The sequence below is a fragment of the Ceratotherium simum genome, chromosome 8 (assembly GCF_057802395.1).
Source record: "Ceratotherium simum simum isolate JZ-2026a chromosome 8, ASM5780239v1, whole genome shotgun sequence".
Taxonomy (NCBI): Eukaryota; Metazoa; Chordata; class Mammalia; order Perissodactyla; family Rhinocerotidae; genus Ceratotherium; species Ceratotherium simum.
In genome coordinates, this window is record NC_141907.1 from 20656131 (window position 1) to 20680986 (window position 24856).

A 24856-nucleotide genomic window follows, 5' to 3' on the forward strand; every position below is an offset into this window, starting at 1 on the left:
GTGTGAGTTTATAACACATACACCCCTCCCCACCAATTCACTATAATTTTAATGGGGTTTTAGAAGGTAGAGGTTATAGATGCGTGTCCTCAGAAGACAAAATGAGAGGAGAAAGGACACTGCTTTTCCTGCACGTTGAATTATCTTTTGGTTCACTATATTTGCAGAGACTAAATATAAAATATAAAGCTTTCTGTGATCACCTTTCAATATGAATGAAAGGTAGTTTATTTAATTTCTTTCTCCTTTGAGATAAGTAGAATATAGCATTATTATTTTAGGTTATAGACGGAGACACTGAGGCAGTGAGAATTTTGATGTTAGCCTATAGCAGATCAGTGGTTGCCTGGGGTTGGGGTGAGAGTATTGATTGGGAAAGACAGAAAGGAACTTTGTTTTTCTTTTTTCATTTTTGCTGCAAGAGAATTTAACTTTGTTTTTCTTTTTTCATATTTGCTGCAAGAGAATTTTGATCATATTCCTTGGTAACAGGAGAGATGTCAGTTTTTTATGGCAAGTGTTTTACTGTATATGGATAGGTTAATGATACTGACCTACCTCTCCAGTAGTATTATGAAACTTAATGCTTGGAAGGGGCTTTGAGATTTAGGAGTGAAAAGTACAGGTATTATTTGCTTAGAGTAATTATCTTACAGATGTGAGCTTAAAGAGAATTTTTTTTTTTAAATGATACCCATTTATGTATTGAGAAACAGTTTCATCAAAATGAAGATGACTTCTACTTATAACACTTAATTTTGGGGGTACATTTGTATAAATCTCAAGGAAATTCAGTTTTTGAGATCTCCGTTTTTGTAAGGATCAAAAATCAACTACTGAAAATAATATCCATTGATAGCAGCAGTAGTGACATAGTACAAATTTATAGTAATGATTTTCTGTTGGGGTTGGTGTTTTCTCTTCTTACTGACCAGTAAGTATTTTTTTTTAAACTGAGAATAGTGCTGAAAACTGTTTTTTTCTGATTTCTTTGCAATGTTGGAAAAGAATTTCATACTTTACTGAATGCTAGGAAAGACTATTACACAGTTTGTGGCAAGACTGTTATAACCAGTTAGAATCGGAAATTGCTCTTCTGAAATTTTATTTTTAGGTATTTGTTTGATTTGTAAAATCTGCTGTTTTAAAGCTTTAAATGTCATCCAGATAGGGTAAAATAGAACAATAAGGATTATTATATTCCATGAAAATTGAACAATGATATATGAACCCCACGTAATAATTTCATTTCTGATTTATTTTTATCTTTTTAGAGTTATAGATAGTAGTATGAAAAACTTCAAAGCATTTTTTCGATGGCTCTATGTGGGTAAGTTAAATTGAATGAAGCATTTCTGTTATTTTAACACTATTTAAAAATTGTAGGAGTGTCAATTTAGAATATTTCAGTTACTCTAGTAAAATTTCAAATATATATAAAAGTAGAGAGAATAGCATAAATGGTGAACTCCCTGCTGCCCTTCTCCCAGTTTAGAAGTTTTCAACACGTGGCCAATCTTATTTCTTCTGACACTTGTCCATCCCCACCTCCCCACAGATGTAACTTGTAGCATTGATTGTCTCTATGGCTCACTGATAGTTAACCCTTTTTTACCTTGTAATGTCTCCTTAGGTTAAAATAACATTTAAAATTTTATTTATTTATTTATTTTGCTGAGGAAGATTCGCCCTGAGCTAACATCTGTTGCCAATCTTCCTCTTTTTTTTTTTGCTTGAGGAAGATTCACCCTGAGCTATCGTCTATGATCGGTCTTCTTTTCTTTTGTATGTGGGTCACCACCACAGCATGACTTGACAAGTGGTGTAGGCCCATGCCCGGGAACCGATCCCAGGCTGCTGAAGTGGAGCGTGCCAAACTTAACCACTAGGCTACCACACTGGCCCCTAAAATAACGTTTTTAAATCCCTGCTATGTATTAGGCACTGTTAGGTGTGAGATTAAAAAAAAGGAGAGAAAAATAAGATACAGCCTCTGCCCTTGTGTAGCATATCTCCTGTTATACTCTTGTTTTATACTTTGGTCTCCTGTCTCTACATCTATGCTGTCTATTATGATAGCCATTAGCCACATGTGGCTATTTAAATTAGTTGAAATTATGTATTTAGTTCCTGTTAGACAGTGGTGCTCTAGCTAAATAGAAAGTAGACCACTTGTGGCCTTTCTTTGTATCTCCACAGTATCTTTGCATTTGTAGGTAATTCATTAACCAATATTTATTAACTTGATATTAAATATTTTAATGCCCACCCTGCAGTGTATGCGTATTTTATTTAGGCCCATTTGTACTGCTATTTTTGTGACATCTCTTAATATCTTTGAAATAATTCAGCATACATTTGTCTCCAACATATGTAAAATTTAGTTATAAATGGAGTTTATCCCATGTTAAAATTCTAAATGGTAAAATAGAAGGTAAATTACCTGTAATATGCTAACGTCCTTTAAACAAATGCCCAAATCTTAAAGTCTGATATCTTAAAAACAGACTTCATATTTGTCAGCCTAATATAATTGCTTTTGATTAAAAAAATGAATCCCATCTGCAGATGTTGACATTTAAAATTCTTAGATTTTTCCCAAACCATACCAACACTAGCCAGAATGGGGAGCCAGAGTGTTTATCAAGCCGGTCTGTTTAATATCAGAGTTGTTAATCAGAATAAATTATAATATTAAAACTGAACGAGACCTTAGAAATAATTTATTTTGCAATCAAAGTAGTTTGGTTTCACTTATAATTATTGGAGTAGTTTAGGCAGTTATATTCTTATTGCATGTCCTAACTGTAACAAGAAGCCGGGTTAGAAGAGAAATGGAGTACTGTTCATTCCTCATCACTACAGCAGGACGTCATAGAAAGCCCACTGCATTGCAGAACTGGAGACCTAGTTGTAGTCCTGGCGCTGCCACTAGTTAGCTGTGTAACCTTGGTTTGCTCTTTTGTAAAATTTAATCTCTGTGAAGGCAGAGACCTAATCTTTTATACTGCTGTATCCCTAGTACCTATAGTACACTCAATAAGTAATTTTTGGATGGATAGATGAATGAATGATGGAACTAGATTATGACTGATTTTTCAGATAATTTAGAAGTTTGAATTAATTAAACACAGTTTCTAAAATTATCTGTATTTGCAGAAGCGCATCCAACATGCTTTTTCCCAACCAAGAAGCATGGTTAAACACTATGCAAAAGCACATGCAGCACACTTCTTGCCTTAGGTGGATGTAATACAGAAAACATGGTACTGATGAGGACAGCCCTATGAAAGGACAAAAAGAGTCAAGTGCAGATATTAGATTAAAGAAAAAATATAAATATATGCTGTCACACGGCCCTTAACGGTGGCCATATGTTCTGAGAAATATGAAATCGTTAGACGATTTCGTCGTTGTGTGAACATCATAGAGTGTACTTACACAAACCTAGGTGATACAGCCTACTACACACCTAGGCTATATGGTACTACTCTTATGGGATCACTGTCATATATGCAGTCTGTCGTTTTCTGAAATGTCGTTGTGGTGCATGACTGTGTGTATATACATGTAAGTGTGTGTATACACACATAAATCTTAGGGCAGATATCTTCATGCAGTAAAAAAGCCCAAGGGAAATAAACACATTGACATTCTAAGGCTTTTGGAGGAAAGAATTGCTTGCAGATTTTGGGAGAAGAATATCATGAGGTTAGAAAGAGGAATCCTTGCTCGTGTTATCTCAGCACGAGACAGCAGTTAGATTTGTCTGTCTGGAGTGGCGATGAATTGAGTTGAAGGAGAAAATGAAAAACAATAATTTAGGATGGTTAGACCAACCATTTTGAACCTGAAAATATAAATCAAATTTAAATTCTTCACTCTTTAGTTTTTGGAAGGAAAATAAGTTTTCCTTGGTTGAAAAGAAGTTGTTAAAAATTGAAGATTTAGTGTGGTTAAACACATTTAGACTTTGAAATGCAACTATAATTAAAATTATGTTTGTAGTTTTCCTTTAAAGATAGTTTTTTAAATTTGTATTTCCAGCAATGTTGAGAATGACAGAAGACCATGTGCTTCCCGAGCTGAATAAGGTAGTACATAGTAGTACATTTTTCTAATGTTTTAATATTGCCCTGGCTGAGCTTGGCTTTGCTGGTTGTCTTGGTACTCTTATACAGTTATTAGTTAATGGGATGTTAGGCTGTAGAGCCAAGACAGATCTTAATAAGCCTTCTTTTTTTTTCTTTTTTAAGAAATTTGGGTGTTTTATGTATTGTTTTCGTCTCACAGAATACCTTTATTATGGCTGTCTATAATTTTCATGTTTGTATAGGATTTTATAATCTATATAACTTAGGGTGTTTGTATTCCTTATTAAATCTTAAATGCGTTTTTATTTTCCTTGGAAATCTAGTACTTAGGTATTAGTCCCTAGGTTGATGTGTGGTAAGCACCAGTTTCTTTCTGACTATAAGGATTGTGACAAGTAGCAATGGAGTCTCTTTCCAGGAAGATCTTACAGAATAAGGCAAAATTCCCACTTGATTCCTACGGCTCACTTATCCTCGCCCCTGCCCAAACTGTCTGGTTCCTATGGATTAGGTAGTTTTGAGCCTGAAAAAATGGAGAGCCTTAAAATTAGCCTGGGTAGACTAGATGAGTAAGGGCTCACAACTCTTAGATGAGGTAGATCTTTTGTGCTGTGGATGACTGGCCTTGCACACCGGGGAAGTTCACGTTAGCTATTTCTCTGACAGCACTCTTACCTTTATTTTGGGAGTTAAAATATGTTAATTGTTGGGAGGGACCTCAATGTGTAATTTTGTGAGGGCTGAAAAACTGGGATGGGGTGAAGGTAGAGTCATTGCAAGCAGCAGAGGCCAACACTGAAGCAAGCAGTTAATGCAGTTGAGTTGCAGCCCTTAACTCAGGTTGAGGTGATTTACCTGGGCTACAGTCCCGCACTCCCAAAGGAGGGCCTCTGCAAACGTAGTCTGAGCACAAGGCATAAAATAATAAACAAACAACCTTAGGCCATAAGGAGTTCTGTAGCTGTTGGATTCACTGATTGGAATATGGGTTTAAAATGTTTAAGTCCATGCTTCTCAGAGCCCCAGGATTTCATATTTTCAGAGTTGGCATAATCTCCTGGATTTCTATTGATATTCTTTGAAGGAACTTTGCCTATTTGTCCCATGGCTTTTAGTAGATAGTAAAAGAAGTCACACTTCCTATTACATAATATTTCTTTTATTGGGAAGCGGTCTTTTATCTTGATTTGTTTTCTTTTTGTTCCTTTTTGGTTTTGATAGATGACTCAAAAAGATATCACCTTTGTTGCTGAATTTCTTACTGAACATTTCAATGAGGTAGGAAATTGGTATTTCTATAATGCTGTTTTTTTTTTCCAAATAATTGCAATAAACCTGGGTAATGGTAAGAAGTAATCAAATTTAATCCAATTTAATTGAAGTCCTTAGCAATTATACTTTTTAAACTATTGAACTAATTAATGACAGTACTTATTTATTAAACATAAAGCCTATAAATTGGACTTTTGTTTGTACGTGTGTCTTATAATCCATTAAAAAAAAGAGTAACTCCCACGATCAGCTCTCTTAAAAATTAAAGTTTTTGGTTTATTATAAGATTTTTTTATTTTTATTTTGTGCGTTGACTTAAGAATTAAACTATGTTTATTTTTTCTAGGCTCCAGATCTTTATAATCGAAAAGGAAAATACTTCAACGTTGAAAAAGTTGGTCAGGTATGAGCTTTGGATTGAGCTTAGTTTTGAGTTTATTTTTATTTTTAAAAACTAATTTTAAAACTTTAGCAGTGTTAGTCTTTATTATCCAAAGTTTATGGAAAGTAATGTAATGTCAGGTTATATTAGTAGCCCTGCCCTTTTAGTAAAACCTTTTTACATTCTTAAAATTATTGAGGACCCCAAAGAGCTTTTATGTGGGTTGTATCTATCACTGGTAGATACTACTAGGTATTAGAAATTAAACAGAATAAAAAATTATTTGTTTCTTAATTCATTTAAAAATAACAACCCACTTACCATTACATGTTAATATAAATATTTTTGATGAAAAATAAGTATATCTCACAAAACAAAACTTGGTGAAGAGTGGCATTGTTTTATATTTTTGCAAATCTCTGGCCTAATAGAAGACGGCTAGGTTCTCATAACTGCTTCTCCCTTTAGTCTGTTGTGATATGTTTTGGTTAATGTATGTAAAGAAATTCTGACCTCACACAGATATGTAGTTGGAAAGGGAGGAGTATTTGAAGTGCTTTTTAGATAGTTATGGATATTCTTTGATACTACACCAAATCCTGAAAAGGATAGTATCTTAAAGGTCAGTTTCAATGTGGAATCTAAATTGCATCAGTGGACTTTTCATACTCTGCTTCATTAAAATCGATTCATCTGCTGTGCACTTTGGATCTTTTACCCGTGCATGATTTTGTGATAACTCAAATTGGTCATTTGGAAAATATTGGCTCACTGAGTTAGGCAGATCTTCCACATTGACACCTTTCTTCATACAGTATCCAAAAGTCAGATTTCAGTAATATCGTCGCCAGTCTCATCAGACAATCTTTAAGTACTATGAAGCTGTCAAGCACACAGTAGCAGATACAGATTTTCCAAAATTTTAAATTTTGTTTAAATGTTTAAATTTTATCATTGATGACAAATACTGTCACTGTCACAGGCTCACTTTATTTATTTTCAAGAAAATCTCTGCCAAATACCCAAGAATGAGTAATCATAGTTCGTCTGCCAGTCATTCTTTTAAGTAAAAATGCAATTTCATTAACAACAAAATAGTTCCTGGCTTAACTCACAACTACATTTTCAGAAATGCTTTTCCTCGTGATAACTGTCATGCTTTGGTATGCAGCAAAAGTGCTTTTTGTATACTTTCCAATTCCATCATACATAATATTGAAGAGACTTGTACTCAAGGGTTGAGATTTAATAAAATTAGTAATTTTAATGACTTCGTCAGAAATTGGGGAAACCGTGAGGATGTGACATCAAGGAATACAGTGACTGCTAGTATGGGTTGGGGCCACACCTTGCTTCTTGGTGAGGGTGCCAGCAGTTTTTCCCACCTGTGCTTTTGACCATCAGTGCAAATGTCATTACAGCGAAAAGGGCAAATAACCTCTTGGTATTATTATGAAAATAGTATTGACCTCGTGGATCCCTGAAAGCATCTTGGGGACTCCCAGGGGTCCATGGACCACACTTTGGAAACTACTGCCATAGAGTAGTTTGACACTTGATACTTTTCACATCAATTTGTAAACTTACATAAAGTTTAAAATATGCTTCATGAAGATGGAACATGAAATTTAAACTCAATTTGTGGTCTCTACATGTACACTGTTCTAATTTTTTAGTAGTTTGCAGTTTGTTTAGTTGCTTGGCATTTAGCAATTTTTGGTCACCTCACTTAGAATAATAGCAATGCACTTTCAAAGGACTTGGCAGTATAACAAAATAACCTATTAAATAGAGTAATCTTAAATATCAACAATTTTTGGAGCCTAATTCTTTGGTTTACTAAATTTAAATTTTTAATTCTATATTTCTAGTACTTGAAAGATGAAGATGATGATCTTGTGTCACCCCCTAACACAGAGGGAAACCAGTGGTATGACTTTCTTCAAAACAGCAGCCACCTTAAAGGTATTTCATGAACCAAGTAGATTTTGGCCATGTTTGTATTTATTTGAGACCAGTGCATCAGCTAACAGTTTTGCTGAACACTTGCTGAATACTTATCTAAGTTCTTTAGGTTTATCTTTTGTGTCCATTTTATTTGGTTAGAGAAACAGCAAAATAGCAAATAGTGGGTGCCATTACCATGATCAAAAACACTCTGATATTTACTGTGATGTAGTAAGATTGCTTATTCTTAAGTATTATATTGTCTGTTTTCCACCCTATAAAAAATAGGATATTGGGAAGAAAACAATAGAGCCTACTCGTCAGAGAAGTCTGTCCTAAAGCTTAATGATGCATCACTGTATTCTCCTGAGGTTGTAGTTTTTTTACTTACTAGTTATGCCTTTCATTCTCTAGGATCTCAAAATGTCGATATGGTAAAACTTTATCCAGCATTATTAGAGATGCAGCACAAAATAGCAACCATTGAATATGTCAGAACTTCATTTTAGATGAAAATATTTTCAAAGCAGGTATTTCTTTGCTTTCTCAAAGAGTAATCTGACCACAGTTTAGCTATTTCTTAGATCCTTAAGGTAATAGCCACATACACGTATCACCTCCTTTAAAACCTTACAAGAACCTTTGGGGTAGGTACTTGTTATTCTCATTTTACTAATGAAGAAACTGAAGGTTAGAGAGGGTCCAGGATCATACACGCTAGTAAGTGATAGAGCTAGGATTCTGCTAACTTCAGGGCCTGAGTTTTTAATTGGACTCAGTCATAATCTCTGCCACTTCTGTCTGGTTGCTGCTTATCTGAATGAATGAATGAGTGGGGAAGGGAGAGAATTCTCTGAGGCCCAGAACTTTGCTTATTGCTTTTTTGTTTTAACCCTAGAATCCCAAATTCTTTTTCAGAGCAGGACATATTTTGTATTGCTTGAGTCTTAAGATCACCAGAGAGATGTGTTGTTGTAAGTTAGCTATTGAAATGAGAGAGAATAAAGGAACAGCTGACTCAACTCATTTACTGTATTTAATCAGGATGCCCAAGGAGTAAGGAAGGCTGGGGAGGGCTGATGGCAATGTGCCAGGAGTGGTGGCACCTGGATCCTGTCACTGTATTGGGCTAATACCAATCTAGGGAACTTTGTTGGGCTAAAAATAGGTCTTACCTTTTTTTCCCCCTGTATCTTCTATGGCTGAATAGAAAGGCCTCATCTTAGCTACAGGCCTCATGTTTAACCAAGAAATACTTTAGATTAACTCCATCTCTTAAATGCTTGAGGTTTTGCTGGTATGTGAGTTTGGACAAGCTCATTAATCTCCCACTTTCTTCGTCTAGTATGAAGTAATGCTAACTATCATTATGGAACTGTTAAGAAAACTTTAATGAAACTTCTTTCTAGCACTTTGCAAAAATCAAGTGCTAAATACTTGACGCATATACTTGCCTGGGGTACATGAGAGAGTCAGTGTTGAATAATGGGTAAAAGCCGGTGCTCTGGGAGCCGGACTGCCTGCGCTGGAATCTTGCTCTACTACCCTAGGAGTGTGGGTGAGGACAAGTTGCCAAACCTCTCTGCCTCGGTCTCATCTGTAAAATGAGGATGATAATAGTGCCTCCCTCAAAAAGCTGTTGTGAAGATTAAATAAACTAATCTGGATAAAGCACTTAGAATAGTGCCTGGCACGTAACACACAGGCATTCAGTATGCTGGCATCTGAGCTGTTTTTACTCAAAACACTTCTGACACCAAAAAGAGAGAGTTTTTTTCCTCCTGAGACCAATTCTGACACCAACTGGGTGTCTTACAGTTCAGTTCTGACACTAGCTACCCAGTTAGTGCTGGGCTCCACAGGTTTAAGGGCTCAGTCCCACAAGACTGCCCCCACTTCACAATTCAGTCGTAAGTGTCAGGTCTCATGATTACCCACATTTCTGTCCCACTTGGCTACAAAGGTATGAGTTCCCACAATTCCCCTTGCTTCAGATTTGATAATTTGCTAAAATGGCTCACAAAACTCAGAGGAACACTTACCTTAGGTTTACCAGTTTATTCTAAAAGATACGCCTCAAGAACAGCCAAGTGGAAGAGATGCATAGGGCAGGATAGTGGGGATGGGTGCAGAGCTTCCATGCCCTCTCTGGCACACCACCCTCCCAGCACCTTGATGTGTTCACTGACCAGAGGCCCTCTGAACCCTGTTGTTTAGGAGTTTTTTATGATGTTTTCATTATGTGGGCAGGATTGATTAAATCATTGACTGTTGGTGATTGAACCCAACTCCAGTTTTTCTCCCCTCCCTGGAGGTTGGGGGATGGGTCTGAAAGTTTGAAGCTTCTAATCAAGGCTTGGTCTTTAGGGCAACCAGCCTCCATCCTGAAGCTATCTAGGGGCCTGCCAAGAGTTGCCTCGTTAAAACAAATGATGCTCCTATCACCCTTATCACTCAGGAAATTCCAAGGGTTTTAGGAGCTCTATGCTAGGAACAGAGGACAGAGACCAAGTATCTTTCTGTGATACCACAGCATCTGTCACCTGTTGGGAGCTTAAAATGTTAACGTGATTAAAATTCATGTTATTCAACATAGCTGGGACATGAGGTGCTGTAAGTGAGGGAGGCCTACAGAGTGCAATAGAAGAGTCAGGCGTGGGGTTGAGTCATAGGTCTAGGTCCTTGGTCATTTTCACACTGGGCAACTGCCTCATTTTCCTAAACCTCTTTTTTTTTTTTCCTTCTGTAAAGTGCAGAATATGATGCTTACTTTGTATAGCTGTTATAAGCAATAGAAATAACAAATCTAAAAAGAACCTAGCATACTTGGTGTCAATAAATGCTGGATTACATATTACTTCCTACTGATAAAGTAGCCTTTTCAGAAGTAAAGAGCTTATTTTCATAGCACTAGTTTCTTATCTTCTGTTTTTGTTTTTAGTATCATACTCTTCCAAAAATAAATACTGGATTGCTGTTGTCACTCATTGTGGCAAAGAGTAGAGAAGAATGAACTTTTATTTCATTATATGTCTTATGGTTCACAAATCATCCCTTTCTTCTTAGCCAACAGAAGCATATGGTTGGATTTTGGTGGGAAAGATAGAATATACAATAATAAGCTGGAGGGACTCAGCTTGTAGTAAGTGTGGTGGTTTTTAGTGGGTGATGATGAAAGGCAGAAGGCCATGGTCATTTTTAGCGAGGTTGTGTGAGGGTATAATGAAGTGACCAGGGAGAGTTCCACCATGAGATGAGTTGTGCAGCTGGCTCTAACAGTAGATTGTTTTCTCCTAATCATCTGGTTTGTTATAGCTTTTTTTTGTTTCTGTTTTTGTTTGAAACCAGAAAGTCCTTTGCTGTTTCCTTATTATCCTCGAAAATCATTGCATTTTGTGAAAAGACGGATGGAGAACATTATTGATCAGTGTTTGCAAAAGCCAGCAGTAAGTTTGAAAGAAATGCGTGTCTTTATATAGGAACAAGAGTATATACAATATGTGGCTCACTTATATAAATGATCATAGTTACTAAGATGAACCGTATGAAAATGCTGATATTCAACTGTTTTTGACTAACAAAAAGGGCAGTTTCATATGGTTCACCCTAATATTCCCTCTTGTTGTTAGTTTCTTACATGCATTAAAATACAAATAAGTACAAGATTATTGAAAGCGTTGGCATCTTTAGTATTTTATTTGTTCCCAGGACAAACTTACTATAAAAAACGGTCTTAGTGATAGAGCTGATGTGTCTCTTGTTTATTCCCGAAGGAGGGAAGATTGATGCTATGAGACTAGAGGAGGTGGTTCTTAACTTGACGTGTGCTTGTCTCCAAGGTCCTTTTCAACTCAGAATTTTCTCTTTTCGTTACTGTTGTGACTGTCATTAAAGTTTCTTGTGTGAAAGGTTTGGTGATATAGATGATTTTTTACTTGACTTGACTTGAATACTTGGTAGAGTATTTATCTGTGTGTATGTAAGTGCTCGAATAATATTTTTAAATCTTACTTTATTTAGGATGTAATTGGAAAATCGATGAATCAAGCAATCTGTATTCCATTATATAGAGATGCTAGAAGGTAATTCTATTTACCTTTTGAGTGGTATAATTCAACAGCCAATTTAAATTTTTCTTACTTTTTTTTCTTTTGTTTTAGTGAGGACTGTACACGTAGATTGTTCAAATTTCCTTTTCTGTAAGTGTGTGTTTCTCTCCTATCTCATATGAACAGTACAATTTTATTCTATGCACCTATAGTTAAATATCATGTTTTGACATTAATTTTTTTTCTTTAGGTGGAATAATAAAACTTCAAATCTACATTATCTTCTTTTTACTATTTTAGAAGATTCACTTTATAAAATGTGCATCTTAAGGAGACATACTGATATTTCCCAGTAAGTGTTAATCTGAAGTTTGAATTGAAGAGATAAAGGTTTTATTATTTTTAATAATAAAACAGATAGCTTTTCTTCCCTACATTTCAGGTTTAGGTAAGCCAGCTTATGACTTTAGGCTTGTCACTTAACTGGTATTAGTCTTAGTTTTCACGTCATTAAGATTATAATGCCAGATTAGGAAGCTATATGATTGCTTTTAATTCTAGATTATTTAATTTTGTGTTGGTATATAAATATTACATGTAGGATTTTTTTTAGGGTTAGGAAAACTACAAGAGCAGAACACTCAGCATTATATCTCATAAACTTTTGGAAGTTCAAAGCTATATTTTGGGTTCCTTATAGAAAAGATTTTTACCTCAGGTTAAGTGTGCCTTTTGTTAAACAGGGGGCCTCGCCTATAGAGACTTCTTTTAGATCCCAAAGTAAAAGTTCTGAAAGATAATTTATATTCAAAATACCATTAGTATCTTAAATGGTTTTAAATCTGAATTTGAAGGAAATTTTTTGAGACCACACGTAGCCAAAGAGAAATAATTTAATTGATCCAAATGTCCTTAATTTTCTAAGGTATTTGCTACATGGGTGACTAAGATTTTAAACCAAGTTGTAATTTTGATGTTAGGTTTATCTATCTAGGTGTTTAAATTAGTTGTCAGTGTTCTAGAGTGAGCGTAATGGTATTTTGATCTGGAATTTGGTGTTTGAAAATTTGGTGTTTGAACTGTTCTTTCAAGCATTTAGATTATTGGCCATCCAGGTTCTTCCACAAAGTCTTCTTTTTTCTGCTTCTTTCTTCAAGATCTGTAAGTAATGGACTAATGGCTGTTAAATTTGGGAGCTTCACGTATGCCACAACCGAAAAAGTGAGAAGAAGGTAAATCTTGACTCTTGTTTAGATGAGATGTATATATACATATGATATGTGTATATGTTAATAAATGAAAATTATAGGAATATGGTTAGACTCACTTAAGTGATGATATACCTAGGACTTCCTCATTTGCAACATAGCTGGCAGGATTGATTACGTATTTTATACTTAGAGAGTGATTTGACTTAGAGTTGAACAGCATCTAACTGCCCTGCAGCAGGAATTTATGTAGCGTGGTTTCCTGTAATTAATACTTCTGAGCTCCCTGTCAAGAAAGTAATGTGGTTCCAGCAGGCAGATGGCTAAAGTTCTTGTTATGACCAATAAAAATGTGAGGTGGTATTGTTCTCACTGCTCTGGAATTTTCTTAGGATACAAAAGGGCAACAATACCTAAGTCATCCCTGAGGCTTTGCAGAGGAAAGAACTGACACTAATCATAGGCCAATCTTTTTCTTACCTCCTTTCCTTCTGTAAAAGTTTTTTATGATAACATCTTTAAAGTTGTTGTATCTTCATATGTAAATCTTTTTACTTTTCAGTCTTGTTAACTCTGTTTACTCAATATATATATAAGATATCATTCATGGAATTTCCATTGGCTTAAGGCCTGACCATTGATGTCAGGAATGTCCTGGAACTGTGAACCAACTTCACAGATTTTTCCTTTTTCATGATTACCTATTTTTAGGGCCTAGTTATATTTTTGAATGATCACTACAACAGGTAGCTGTGATTTTAGTGCAAAATAATGATATGTTTTAAACATTATTGTATAGAATGTCTCTTGATTTTTTTTATCAGTTTTTTTGCTTGGTACCAGTATAATGTTATGCATACAATATTTTCTCAGTAGTTCTGATCATGTTTGCTATAACACAACTTATTTCAATTCTAGCACCTACAGTTGTTTAGATGCGCAGTTTTATGATGATGAAACTGTAACGGTAGTTCTGAAAGACACTGTAGGACGTGAAGGAAGAGATAGACTTTTGGTCCAGTTGCCATTGTCTTTAGTATATAACAGTGAAGATTCTGCAGAATATCAGTTCACTGGGACTTACTCTACAAGGTAACTAACTCATTAGTAAGATTGTCTTTCTGATATAGTTAAATGTTTTTTAATGTGTATCATACATTCTAGTTCTTTAGGTATGCTAGCTAAAAGGTTAATAGGGATAATCATAAAATCAACTGAGCAGAAATACTCCTGTTTTTTTATTTAAAAAATACTGGCTTCAGGGGCCGGCCCAGTGGTGTAGTGAAGTTTGCACGCTCTGCTTTGGTGGCCTGTGGTCTGTGGGTTTGGGTCTCGGGTGCAGACCTACACACCACTCATCAAGCCATGCTGTGACAGCATCCCATATACAAAATAGAGGAAGATTGGCGCAGATGTTAGCTCAGGGACAATCCCCCTCACCAAAAAAAAAAAATACTGGCTTCAACAGCTCTTCTGTCCCTTTTCTTGACTAGTAAATCAAGAAGTATTTGCTGGAACAAGGTAGGGAATTATTTGGAGTGGAGAAGGGGGCTTCTGTTAGTTCTGTTTCCAAGGGTAACATTAACCCCAGTTTGTAGTAGAATTAATTATTTTAGATTGCTTTTAGTGGTTTCCTTCTGGAATTAGAACTTCAGTAGCCACATGGAGGGTACATGTCTAGTTCCAAGAGATGGCTTTAGTTGACTGAGATTTAAGTAAGCAGATCCCTCCTCTAATTTAAAAATGTATCCATTTGCTTTTCTTGAAAGGGAATCAAAACCTTACTAAGTTGATATCCTGCCTATTTGGAATGACAGTATTTTCATAGAATATAGTATCACAGCTTTTTTATATGGTGGCTGGTAGAATTGTATTGGTAATGGGAATGTTGGTAGAAATTGAACCCATGGGTGACCATGATACTACCCTAGTAAACCGGGGAGAAGATCTGCTTTTCATTCCTGGGTTGGTTTTTCCCCTCTCTAGGCTGGATGAGCAGTGTAGTGCTATTCCCACACGTACCATGCATTTTGAGAAGCATTGGAGGTTGCTGGAAAGTATGAAAGCACAGTATGTTGCTGGGAATGGTTTTCGAAAAGTGTCCTGTGTGGTAAGTATCTACAGATTGTTTACTGACTAAGAGTAACAGGAGGAAGTGACTTTGGATCTATAAGTTCCTTTCAGTGCAATCCTTTTGTGATGTATTATTTTTATTGATTATGAGCATGTAGTGGCCTTAGCTGTTTAGTTCTCTTGTTCTGAGAAAGCTTACTAAGTAATTAATAACAATTCTAGATTGTAATTTTCATGAAATTGTCATTGTTGTATGTGGAGATCCTTTTACACAGAATGTAGGCTAAGCTTAATGATTTTGTTGTAAATTGATGGGAAAAGAACTGTCCTATAAAACCATTCTTTGTTTAAACTTCTGATTTCTAATTCTTTGTATATAATGTATGAGTTAAGCCATTAATTGTAACATTTTTTATTTGGCCTTTTCTTCCTTAGTTAAGCTCAAATCTCCGTCATGTGAGAGTATTTGAAATGGACATAGATGATGAGTGGGAGCTCGATGAGTCTTCCGATGAAGAGGAGGAGGCCGGTAATAAGCCTGTGAAGATAAAGGAAGAAGTGTTGTCCGAATCAGAGGTAGAAACCCAACAGGCTGGTGCTGCTGCTTTAGCTCCAGAGGTAGTCATTAAAGTGGAAAAGCTTGACCCTGAGCTGGACTCATAATCTAGTTTGCCGTTATTCTGTATGTTCTCATTATGTCGGAAAGGACATAGGAGTGTCTTGGACCGCTTTTAATTTTCTTTGTATAACACAGAAATAAACAGTAAATTTTATTTTTTCTTATTCTGCCTTATCTTTTTTTAGTGGTATAGTCCCTGTGATAGACTTTCTTTCTGCTGAGATTTCTTTTTAATACTGTGTGCAGAACTAATGTTTAAAGAAAACATAAATTGAATGTGAAAAAAAAGTTTAGTCTTTTCTGTCAAAGGGTAGGTACCAGGAATTCCTGTATCAGGAAGAAATTACATTTAAATAGTCATTCATCACTGGAAGTTTTGATGCAGTTAGTATTTTTAAAACAGACAACGTTTTATTCATATTTTTCTATCTTCCCCTTCTAGTTCATGTTAGATCTCCAGAAGGCTTCCAAAATTATGTTTTCAAAATAGCTTATGCTGATTTATTGTAATGCTAAATAAACCAAAAGATGGGACTGTCTTGATGATCTAAATAACAAAAACACTGAGACCTCTGTGATTATCTTTTCTCATTTTGTTACAGTATTTGAGCTCTGAATTCTTTGAATCAGCAGTGTTTAAAGTGTCTTTTTCCTCTGTTGAGAATTGGCCAAGGACATGTGGCTGTCTGTGGGGCTGACTCCTTGGGAACACGAGAAATACGGATCAACTAAACATAGTATTAACGCAAATGAGCTACTCTTGATTCCTAAAGCTCATTCCTGAAGTAGAATAGTATTCTCATGTGACTTTCAAAGACTTTCCATTTTATATATGAATTCTAACATCAGTTCACTGATAAATGAAAGAATCACTTTTTAAAGCTTTAAATATCTTGAGGCAGGAAGATAAACTATAACCAGGTGAGTGGGTAACTGCAGGATTGCTGTGTCCTTTGCCTGTTTCTTTAATAGGGAGCTATTACGCTTGGATTTTAGGTACAACTCGTTGGCTACTCCAGGTGCCTCAGTTGGTCTGATCTTTTTGTGTTTTGAAGGGAAAACTGAAGAGAAGCCACTGTTGGGTGCATGAACATGGAGTTTAGAACTGTGGTCTTCTGGAGACTGACCGTGCTACCTTGCACATAACAGGCCTTAAACATGATTAGTATATAATTTACGTAAATGTTCATTGATGCTCTGTGTTCATGGCAAAGTGCAGAATGTCTTGAATTAGTTTTTGTGAGCAAGAAAGGTGAACTGTCAGATGACGTTTCAGAGAAATTATATGTTGTAGGTATGAGAGGCATTTGAGAGTGAATGCATTGCACAAATTTACCACATAACATTTAAATAACTTTGATGGATTTGGGGGACAAATAATTACAGCTTGTTCTTAGAATGAATTACAATGTCACAATAATCAATCAGTTCTTTATTAGACAGTAATCTGTCCCCTGTGACTTCATTGCATTTATAAAGATTTTTTGGTATGTGCATGTTTGCTTTCTGCTGTTCCAGTATAGGGATACATTAAAACCAAGATTTCCAGCCTCCTCCCTGATCTTGAACCAACGATCAGGAGTAGTTCTATTGATGTGCTAGCTATCCCCTAACATTGAGTTAAATTAGTAATGTGAGTCATTCCTAGTTATAGGAGGATAGTTTTTTCATTAATGCTTTTAATGTATGTGATATATCAAATATTTAGGAACTGGGTTTGTATTATATCAAAGTGAAAAAAGTTTAAACTGATATCTGAATCACTTTAAGTTTAGAGCAAATAATTTTGTTTATCATTGTATTTTTAGATATATGCCATCATTTCCACACCGTTAGAAACTTTGCTTTTAATATTTAGAACCAATTTGATTGTTATACACTATCACCTTTTTTTTTTTTTTTTTTTTGTGAGGAAGATCAGCCCTGAGCTAACATCCATGCCGATCCTCCTCTTTTTGCTGAGGAATACTGGCCATGGGCTAACATCTATGCCTGTCTTCCTCCATTTATATGGGATGCTGCCGCAGCATGGCCTGACAAGCGGTGCATTGGTGCACACCCAGGATGCAAACCCGGGCCGCCAGCAGCAGAGCACGCGCACTTAACCACTACTCCGCGGGGCTGGCCCCACTATCACTTTATTTCTAGTATATTTAGCAGCAGTTGCCAAATTTGAGTTTGACTTTAGTGAATGACAAGTCAAGTGTGGGGTGTAGGTCCCTGGGCAGTGGGGCTCCCCAGTTACTGGCTGAATGTGGAACTCCGGGCCCTGACCTTTGTACAGGGGGGATAATTGAGTTCCTGTCTCAGGGTTTGAGGACTAAATGAGGGCACTAAATGTTTGTAGAGCATTGTGGTGGACACATAATGAGACACCTGATAGAGATTAGCACTTATTACAATATTCTCTGCTGCTCTTTTCTGGGGTAAATTGGTTGGTTTTTTAGAAATTTGAATAGTTGGGTTTTTTGGCCAGACTTAATAGGACTGTGACAATAGTCTTTCTAATTCTCTGGCTTTCTAGTTTTTTTGCTTTGTTCTTGATTTTTTTCCAAAATAAAAATTTTACACTCAGCAAAATGCTAAAACATTTTATCTTCTTTATTTAGAGCATTTGAATATAAATGTGAAGAAAACCATTGTGGTGTAGCCTTGAGTTGATGATGCCATAACTAGGGGAGTCTATATATCTGAGTTAATCTAAATACTTTCTCATCCTTGAGGAAGTCTAACAAGCAGACGTGCTAAATGCTTATTTCCAGAGGATGCTGTAACCAACATCATGGGGTGCATGATTTCAACAGGGGCACATTAGTTTCTTTGGCACCTCTTGAAGTTGTGACAGTTGTCTATAGACTGTTTGCATTTATTGAATCTACATTTGACTGTCCAGCATACCATTTTTAGTTCTCACTGAGCAGAGGGAGATGGTACTTAAGATTACACTAGGTCAAGGTCACAAAAACCTTATAATGTGAGAGTAAGGAGTATATTAGAGCAGAAAATAGTATTTGAACTCTTATGAGGAATATTCAGTTCAGAAATTGTCAATTGGTAAAGGGTTAATTCTAAGAAATGAATTGTTAATATGGTAGGTAATCAATGTTTTTCACTTTCTGAGCGAACTAGAAGACGATTTCCCATGAAGCACATACCACCACATCAAAATTGCCTGGGCCAGTGATTAAAAATGCACATTTGTGGGTGCCACCCAAGCCCATTCAATCAGAATGTGAAGATAGGGGTCCAGGTCTGCATTTTTAACCAGCTCACCTGATCTTATACCCACTAAGGTTGAGAACCATTGTTTTCCTACAGGAGCTATTATTTAGTAATTAAATGTTTATTATTATTATTATTTTGTGTGTGTGTGTGTGAGGAAGATTAGCCCTGAGCTAACATCCAATGCCAATCCTACTCTTTTTGCTAAGGAAGATTGGCCCTGGGCTAACATCTGTGCCTATCTTCCTCTACTTTATATGGTACACCGCCACAGCATGGCTTGACAGGCGGTACGTTGATCTGTGCCCGGGATCCGAACCTGCAAACCCTGGGCCACCGAAGCAGACTGTGCAAACTTAACTGCTGTGCCACTGGGCTGGCCCAAATGTTTATTATTTTTAGTTTGAAGTTTAAAAGCTGCTCCCTTAGATGCTTTGAAAATTGATGTATTCTTTTCTTTAAAAATGACCGTAACTGGTGGTTAATTTCACAGCAAGATGCTCACTCTTCTGTAAATCTGTTTAAATGATGGTAGGCATAATTGTACCCCAACTCTCTTTATGCACTGCGCCATGTAGAAATGAATCCCTCAAGGCCACATTTCAGCCTTAAGAAGGTCACGTTCAGCCAAGTGGTAGATGCTGAGTTGGGTCTGTATGTGATACCGAGCAATGGGCTTGCTCTGCTCACCGTGACCTGAGCCAGTTAATCACAATGAGTTAAGGATCAAGAGGAAGTTTTAATTCAATTAGCCAGCTTAAGTGGGGACATGGCAGACTAATGTCTCAAAAAACCATCTTCAAGGATTACAGAATATTGAGGCACTTATGTAGAGAAAATGGGCAGTGAGGAGGGGTCCAGGGATGTGGGTCTCCAGATGTGACGGGCTCCAAGCATTATATTGTTCCATTCTTCTGTCAGCTGTGATGGATACCTTGTAGGTGTGTTTCCTGCCTTTGGTCAGCCTGTTCTTGGAGAGAAACTCATAGAACAAAGGTTTAATTTATCAAGCTATAGGGGAGTACATATGTAAGCGGGGGCCCTAAATCAGGAGAGCATGTGAATTTTTTTAGATTACGTGCAGTAGAGCAGTGAGTAGTCACACAAAGGGGCTGGGGCCATTTAGTGTAACAAGATGGCCTCACTTATGTTCGGTTACATATGGGCCATGCAGGTTAGTAATGGGCCATTACAGCTTATAAATGTCACCTTTCCTCAGGTGTGTGCAGTCAGACTCACAGTGCCCCCAGACACGAAGTGTACTGTGTGGTTACCACTGTAGGGATGATAAATCTGTCTGACGACATGATTAAATGACACTTGTGCCAACTTGATAGACGTTTTAAACGTTAAAACGAGGAGACAAATTTGTAGTTGGTGCCTCCTGCCATCCAACTTCCAGTGCTCTCATGTAGCCCCAGACTGGAAACTTTAGGGATGGTTTTGTTCATTTCTGTATTCCTGATTCCTATTGCAGAGTGAGCATTATTATTATTAAAAGTTATATTTTTTCCACTGCTCAAATAGTAGAACTAGGTATTTAGGAGCCCAACTAGATGAGTAGCCAGCTGCTATAAACTACACTAGCAATTGTCAACCTTTTACGTGATGCTGCAAAACTTTCTAACGTTGATATGTTACTTCCCTATTTCCTTTCCACCACTTATTTTGTCTTGCTAAGTTATTGCAGGAAAAGGTGTGAAGGATAAAAAATACATATATGGTGTGGTTTGCTTTCTTGGGATGCAAAGTCATGATCTAGTGGTGGAGTGTGGATAGCGAAGGTGCTGAGACCCTGGTTGTGGGGCCCTACAAGGTGCAGAGCCCTTTCCTCCCTGGGAGAGGAGGAGCCATCAAAGGAGACCCAGGTGACTGGTTTAATGGAAGCCCCTGCAGGGCAGCAGTCAGCCGTGTCAAATGCTGCCAAGAAGTGGAGAAAGGGAGTGACGGAGAGTTGGCTATTGTCTGCAAAATTGAAAGTTAATGGTGACTGCATTTCGAGTAAACTTCAGTCTCCTTAACATGTTCTCCAGGACTGCCTGCTCTGCCCCAGCGCTCCTCCTCAGCGTCATCTCGGGGCTTTCCCCAGCTTGTATTGGCTTTCTTTCCATTTCCTGAAGGAACTGAGTTCTTTCCTACTCCAGAGCTTTGGGACATGCCCTTTGCCAGGAATGTCCTTTTCCCAACCCTTCACGAGGTTATTTTCACTTATTCTTAATTTCTCAGCTAAGGTTATTTTCACTTATTCTTAATTTCTCAGCTAAGTGTCTCTTCCACGGAAAAGCCTACTGTGATGTTAGGAGTCTCTTACCCTTTCCCTTCATATCAGTTGTCACAATTTGTAGTTAGGTATTAATTTTGTGCTTATTATTTTATTGTCTAAATTGTATTACAAACCCTGTGACATCAGAGATCACGTCCATTTTGGTTCCCTCCCTGTACCCAGTGCCTGGCACATGGTAGGTGTTCAGTCATATGTGATGATCGGATTACCAAATCTCTTAGCCTACAGCAAGGTGGACACTGTGGTTTGAAATATAAATGATAAATTATCCTGAAATTTAACAGCATTGCAATGTATTGAATTTGCTCACAAATGGGTTGTATTTCAAAATTTGGAAACTGGTTATTTGACAGTCAGATTACATTTCTCTATAGAAAAACTGTCATGGTGGGTCCAGGCCTGCGCTCACTGAAAATAACAATTACAAATCTTCCACAAGCTCACCTCCATCCAGATATTGGAGACCTTAGACCTCGATTTCCAAATCAGGCTTCCTACTCTTCAGCCTCCACATAATTTTTAAGGCCTTTGTTTTGTGAATTTAGGATAGAAATGATGTTTTAAAAAGATGATTTTTTGGGGGGCCAGCCCAGTGGCGTAGTGGTTAAGTTCACGTGCTCCACTTCTGCGGCCCAGGGTTCGCAGGTTTGGATCCCAGGCACAGACCTGCACGCCGCTCATCAAGCCGTGCTGTGGCAGGTGTCCCACGTATAAAGTAGGCACAGATGTTAGCCCAGGGCCAATCTTCCTCAGCAAAAAGAGGATTAGCAACAGACGTTAGCTCAGGGCTAATCTTCCTCACCAAAAAAAAAAAAAAAAAAGATGATTTTTGGTATTAAAAAAAAAGTCAGTGGTGACACTGACAGGAACTGTTCCCGAGAAGTGTTAACGCCAGGAGCCCTGTTGGAGTGGGTGTGGAATGGATGTGAGGTGAGGGAATGGAGACTGCGAATGGAGGCGACACTCAAGAATTTAGCTGTAAGAATTGTAGTGGGGGTCAGGGGCAGCAGGGGACATGGATGGTATCAGGGGACTCTTTTTTAAAAGATTGATGATATGAAGGCCTATTTATACATCCATAGGAGTGATCCACTAAAGGGGGAGAAACTGACCATTCTAGAGAAAAGGGGGAACATATGTGAGAGTGAATCCTCAAGAAGGCAAAAAGGGCTGAGACCCAGCGACCACGGGGAAGGTCAGCCTTAGCTTGGAGCATAATGTTTCTTCCATCCTAACAGAAGCGTGTGGGACGTGCTGGTGGGTAGTGAAACTGGTGGTGGTACAACAGTTTTCCCCATGAAATAGCTGTGAAGGTCTCGGCAGAGAGTGATGAGGAGAGGAGAGGTGTGACATAGTCGCCCCAGAATGGGACAGTGAATTTGCTGAGCAAGTGTTAGTGTTGAGGTCCACAGGAGATTTGTGGTATAAATTTAATGTGAGTCCAGTTAATAGAATCATTTCTCCCACTGCTCAGCTGTGGGGTGGATTAGGTGGAGCGTTGGGTTTCATCTGGGTTGAGGTTGTGTCAAACCATCACACGGAGGCAGGTAGAGGAGGGGGTTAGGGAAGGTAGTGGAGGAGTAACAGGGTCAGTGGCTTAGAAGGTGGAGAGTTGTGGGGTTTAGAGTCGGAGGGATGGACAGACAGAGGCGATGGCCAGAGGGCCGTTAGCAGTGACTAGTACGGAGGTGGTGAGTTGATGACAAGTGTAACTGACGGTAGTGGGTGCTACTGGGGAAGGAGAAAATCACAGGAGCTAAGCAGGTCAAGACTGAGTGGCCAGGGGTTTGGGATGGCTCATCTGTGTGAGCTGCCAAAAAAGATGACAGCAGTAATGGGGGAGAAAGTAACGGTGAGCTAGGTGCTGAGGTCCCCAGTGAATGAGGAGTGGCCACGCGATGAGATGACAGCAGTGAGGGGAACAGAGGGGAGGGGAAGCTACAGGTGCTTCCAAGGCTTCCGGGGCTTTGAAAGGCCGGGAAGAGGGTCAGTGACAGACTTAAGGTCGCTTAGTAAGTAGTGAGGCTCGGGTTCAAACCCAGGCGGGCTCAGCAGAGCTGACTGCCCGAGAGGAGCTCGAAACAGATACCCGTGGTTATAGAGGACACGGTGCAGAATAGAACTACCAAGCCAAACGCGAGCGTGGGTAGTGTTTTTAATTCCCAGCCGTAAGTTGGTACTTATTAGATCTGGGAGATAAGATTACAGGTCAGTTCTGATTTGATTTTTTTTTTTTTTTTTAAAGATTTTATTTATTTAATTTTTCCCCCCAAAGCCCCAGTAGATAGTTGTATGTCATAGCTGCACATCCTTCTAGTTGCTGTATGTGGGACTCGGCCTCAGGATGGACGGAGAAGTGGTGCCTCGATGCGCACCCGGGATCCGAACCCGGGCCACCAGCATTGCAGCGCGCGCACTTAACCACCAAGCCACAGGGCCGGCCCTTTTTTTTTTTTTTTTTTTTTTTTAAAGATTTTATTTATTTATTTTTCCCCCCAAAGCCCCAGTAGATAGTTGTATGTCATAGCTGCACAACCTTCTAGTTGCTGTATGTGGGACACAGCCTCAGCGTGGCCAGAGAAGCGGTGCATCTGTGCGCACCCGGGATCCGAACCCGGGCCACCAGCAGTGGAGCGCACGCACTTAACCGCTAAGCCACGGGGCCGGCCCTGATTTGATTTTAAAGCTGCGCTCAGCAGCTCTCCCCACTGGCGCTGGGAAGGGGGTGTTTCTGGTTGCTATCCTGCCTAATCTTGCCTTTAGTGCGCTGCTGATTGTGGAAACAGCCCCGTGTGGCAGAGTGAGGAGGTGGCCCAAGGCGACTGCTTAGGAGAGAGGGCTTGAATGTGCCCCGGCTCAAGGGTCCAGTCAGGGCCCGGAGGAGCACACACTGAACCATCCGTCTTTCCCCTGCATGACGGTGCAGTTCAGGGCCTCCCCACCTCCGGGTCAGGGGGGTCCACAGTGCTGAGCCTCTCATGGGTCATCCAAAGCATTCCTCTGGGGGAAATGCCCAGTCCAGGGGCTCTGGCTGTTTAGGGAACGAGGCAGTTGCCAGGCCCCTAGGAGATGGCAGCGGGCTTCAGCTGACTACTTGCAGACCCAGGAGGGCCTAAACCCAGCTGGACCTGGGAACCTCTGGATCTGCCAAATCACACCCCAAAATCCCGAGTGCTGGGGCCACAGACATTCTGGCGCCAGGCCAGACCTGACCAAAGGACCTCTTCCTGCAGCTGCCGCCCCCCGCCCCCTTCTCCTGTCTACATTTGGCTTTTCAAGGTTCTCCTGTGCAGAAGTCTGTCGTGCAAAAGAAATAGCGTGGGAGAGACTGCAAGGGGCTTTATATGTGTTATCTCATGTAATTTTCTGAACAGCTCTGCAACGAAGGAATTGCTATCCTTATTTTACAGAAAAGAAAAAATGTTCAGAGAGTTTCTGTGGGTCCTAATCACACAGCTAGTAGGTGGTAGGGCCTACTACCAAAGTAGGGCCTACTGTCAAGTAGCTAGTAGGATGCAAAACAGATGGTCTGACTCCAGATCACAAGCGCTAACAATGACTGAGTACCTAGTAAGAGCCAGGCACCATTCCAGGCACACTCTGTGGGTCGCTCATCTAAGCCTCACCACAATCCGACAAGGTAAGTACCATTATTAGCATCATCTGCATTTCACAGATGAAGAAACAGGCACAGGCAAGTCTTCTA

At 38.6% G+C, this 24856-nt stretch overlaps 1 protein-coding gene across 2 annotated transcripts in view; it reads left to right on the forward strand.

Moving 5' to 3' along the window:
- ANAPC4 (anaphase promoting complex subunit 4) overlaps window positions 1–15798 on the forward strand; it is a 36299-nt gene extending 20501 nt beyond the window's left edge. For both annotated transcript variants that reach the window (XM_087434148.1, XM_087434149.1), the window contains 13 exons: window positions 1275–1330; window positions 4048–4094; window positions 5316–5372; window positions 5713–5769; window positions 7620–7713; window positions 11044–11141; window positions 11716–11777; window positions 11856–11894; window positions 11995–12096; window positions 12902–12976; window positions 13871–14044; window positions 14939–15062; window positions 15461–15798. In XM_087434148.1, the coding sequence (XP_087290274.1) occupies window positions 1275–1330; window positions 4048–4094; window positions 5316–5372; window positions 5713–5769; window positions 7620–7713; window positions 11044–11141; window positions 11716–11777; window positions 11856–11894; window positions 11995–12096; window positions 12902–12976; window positions 13871–14044; window positions 14939–15062; window positions 15461–15688 (1213 nt within the window). In that variant the 3' untranslated portion in view covers window positions 15689–15798. The remainder of the gene's footprint in view (window positions 1–1274; window positions 1331–4047; window positions 4095–5315; window positions 5373–5712; window positions 5770–7619; window positions 7714–11043; window positions 11142–11715; window positions 11778–11855; window positions 11895–11994; window positions 12097–12901; window positions 12977–13870; window positions 14045–14938; window positions 15063–15460) is intronic.
- Window positions 15799–24856: the final 9058 nt, after the last annotated feature.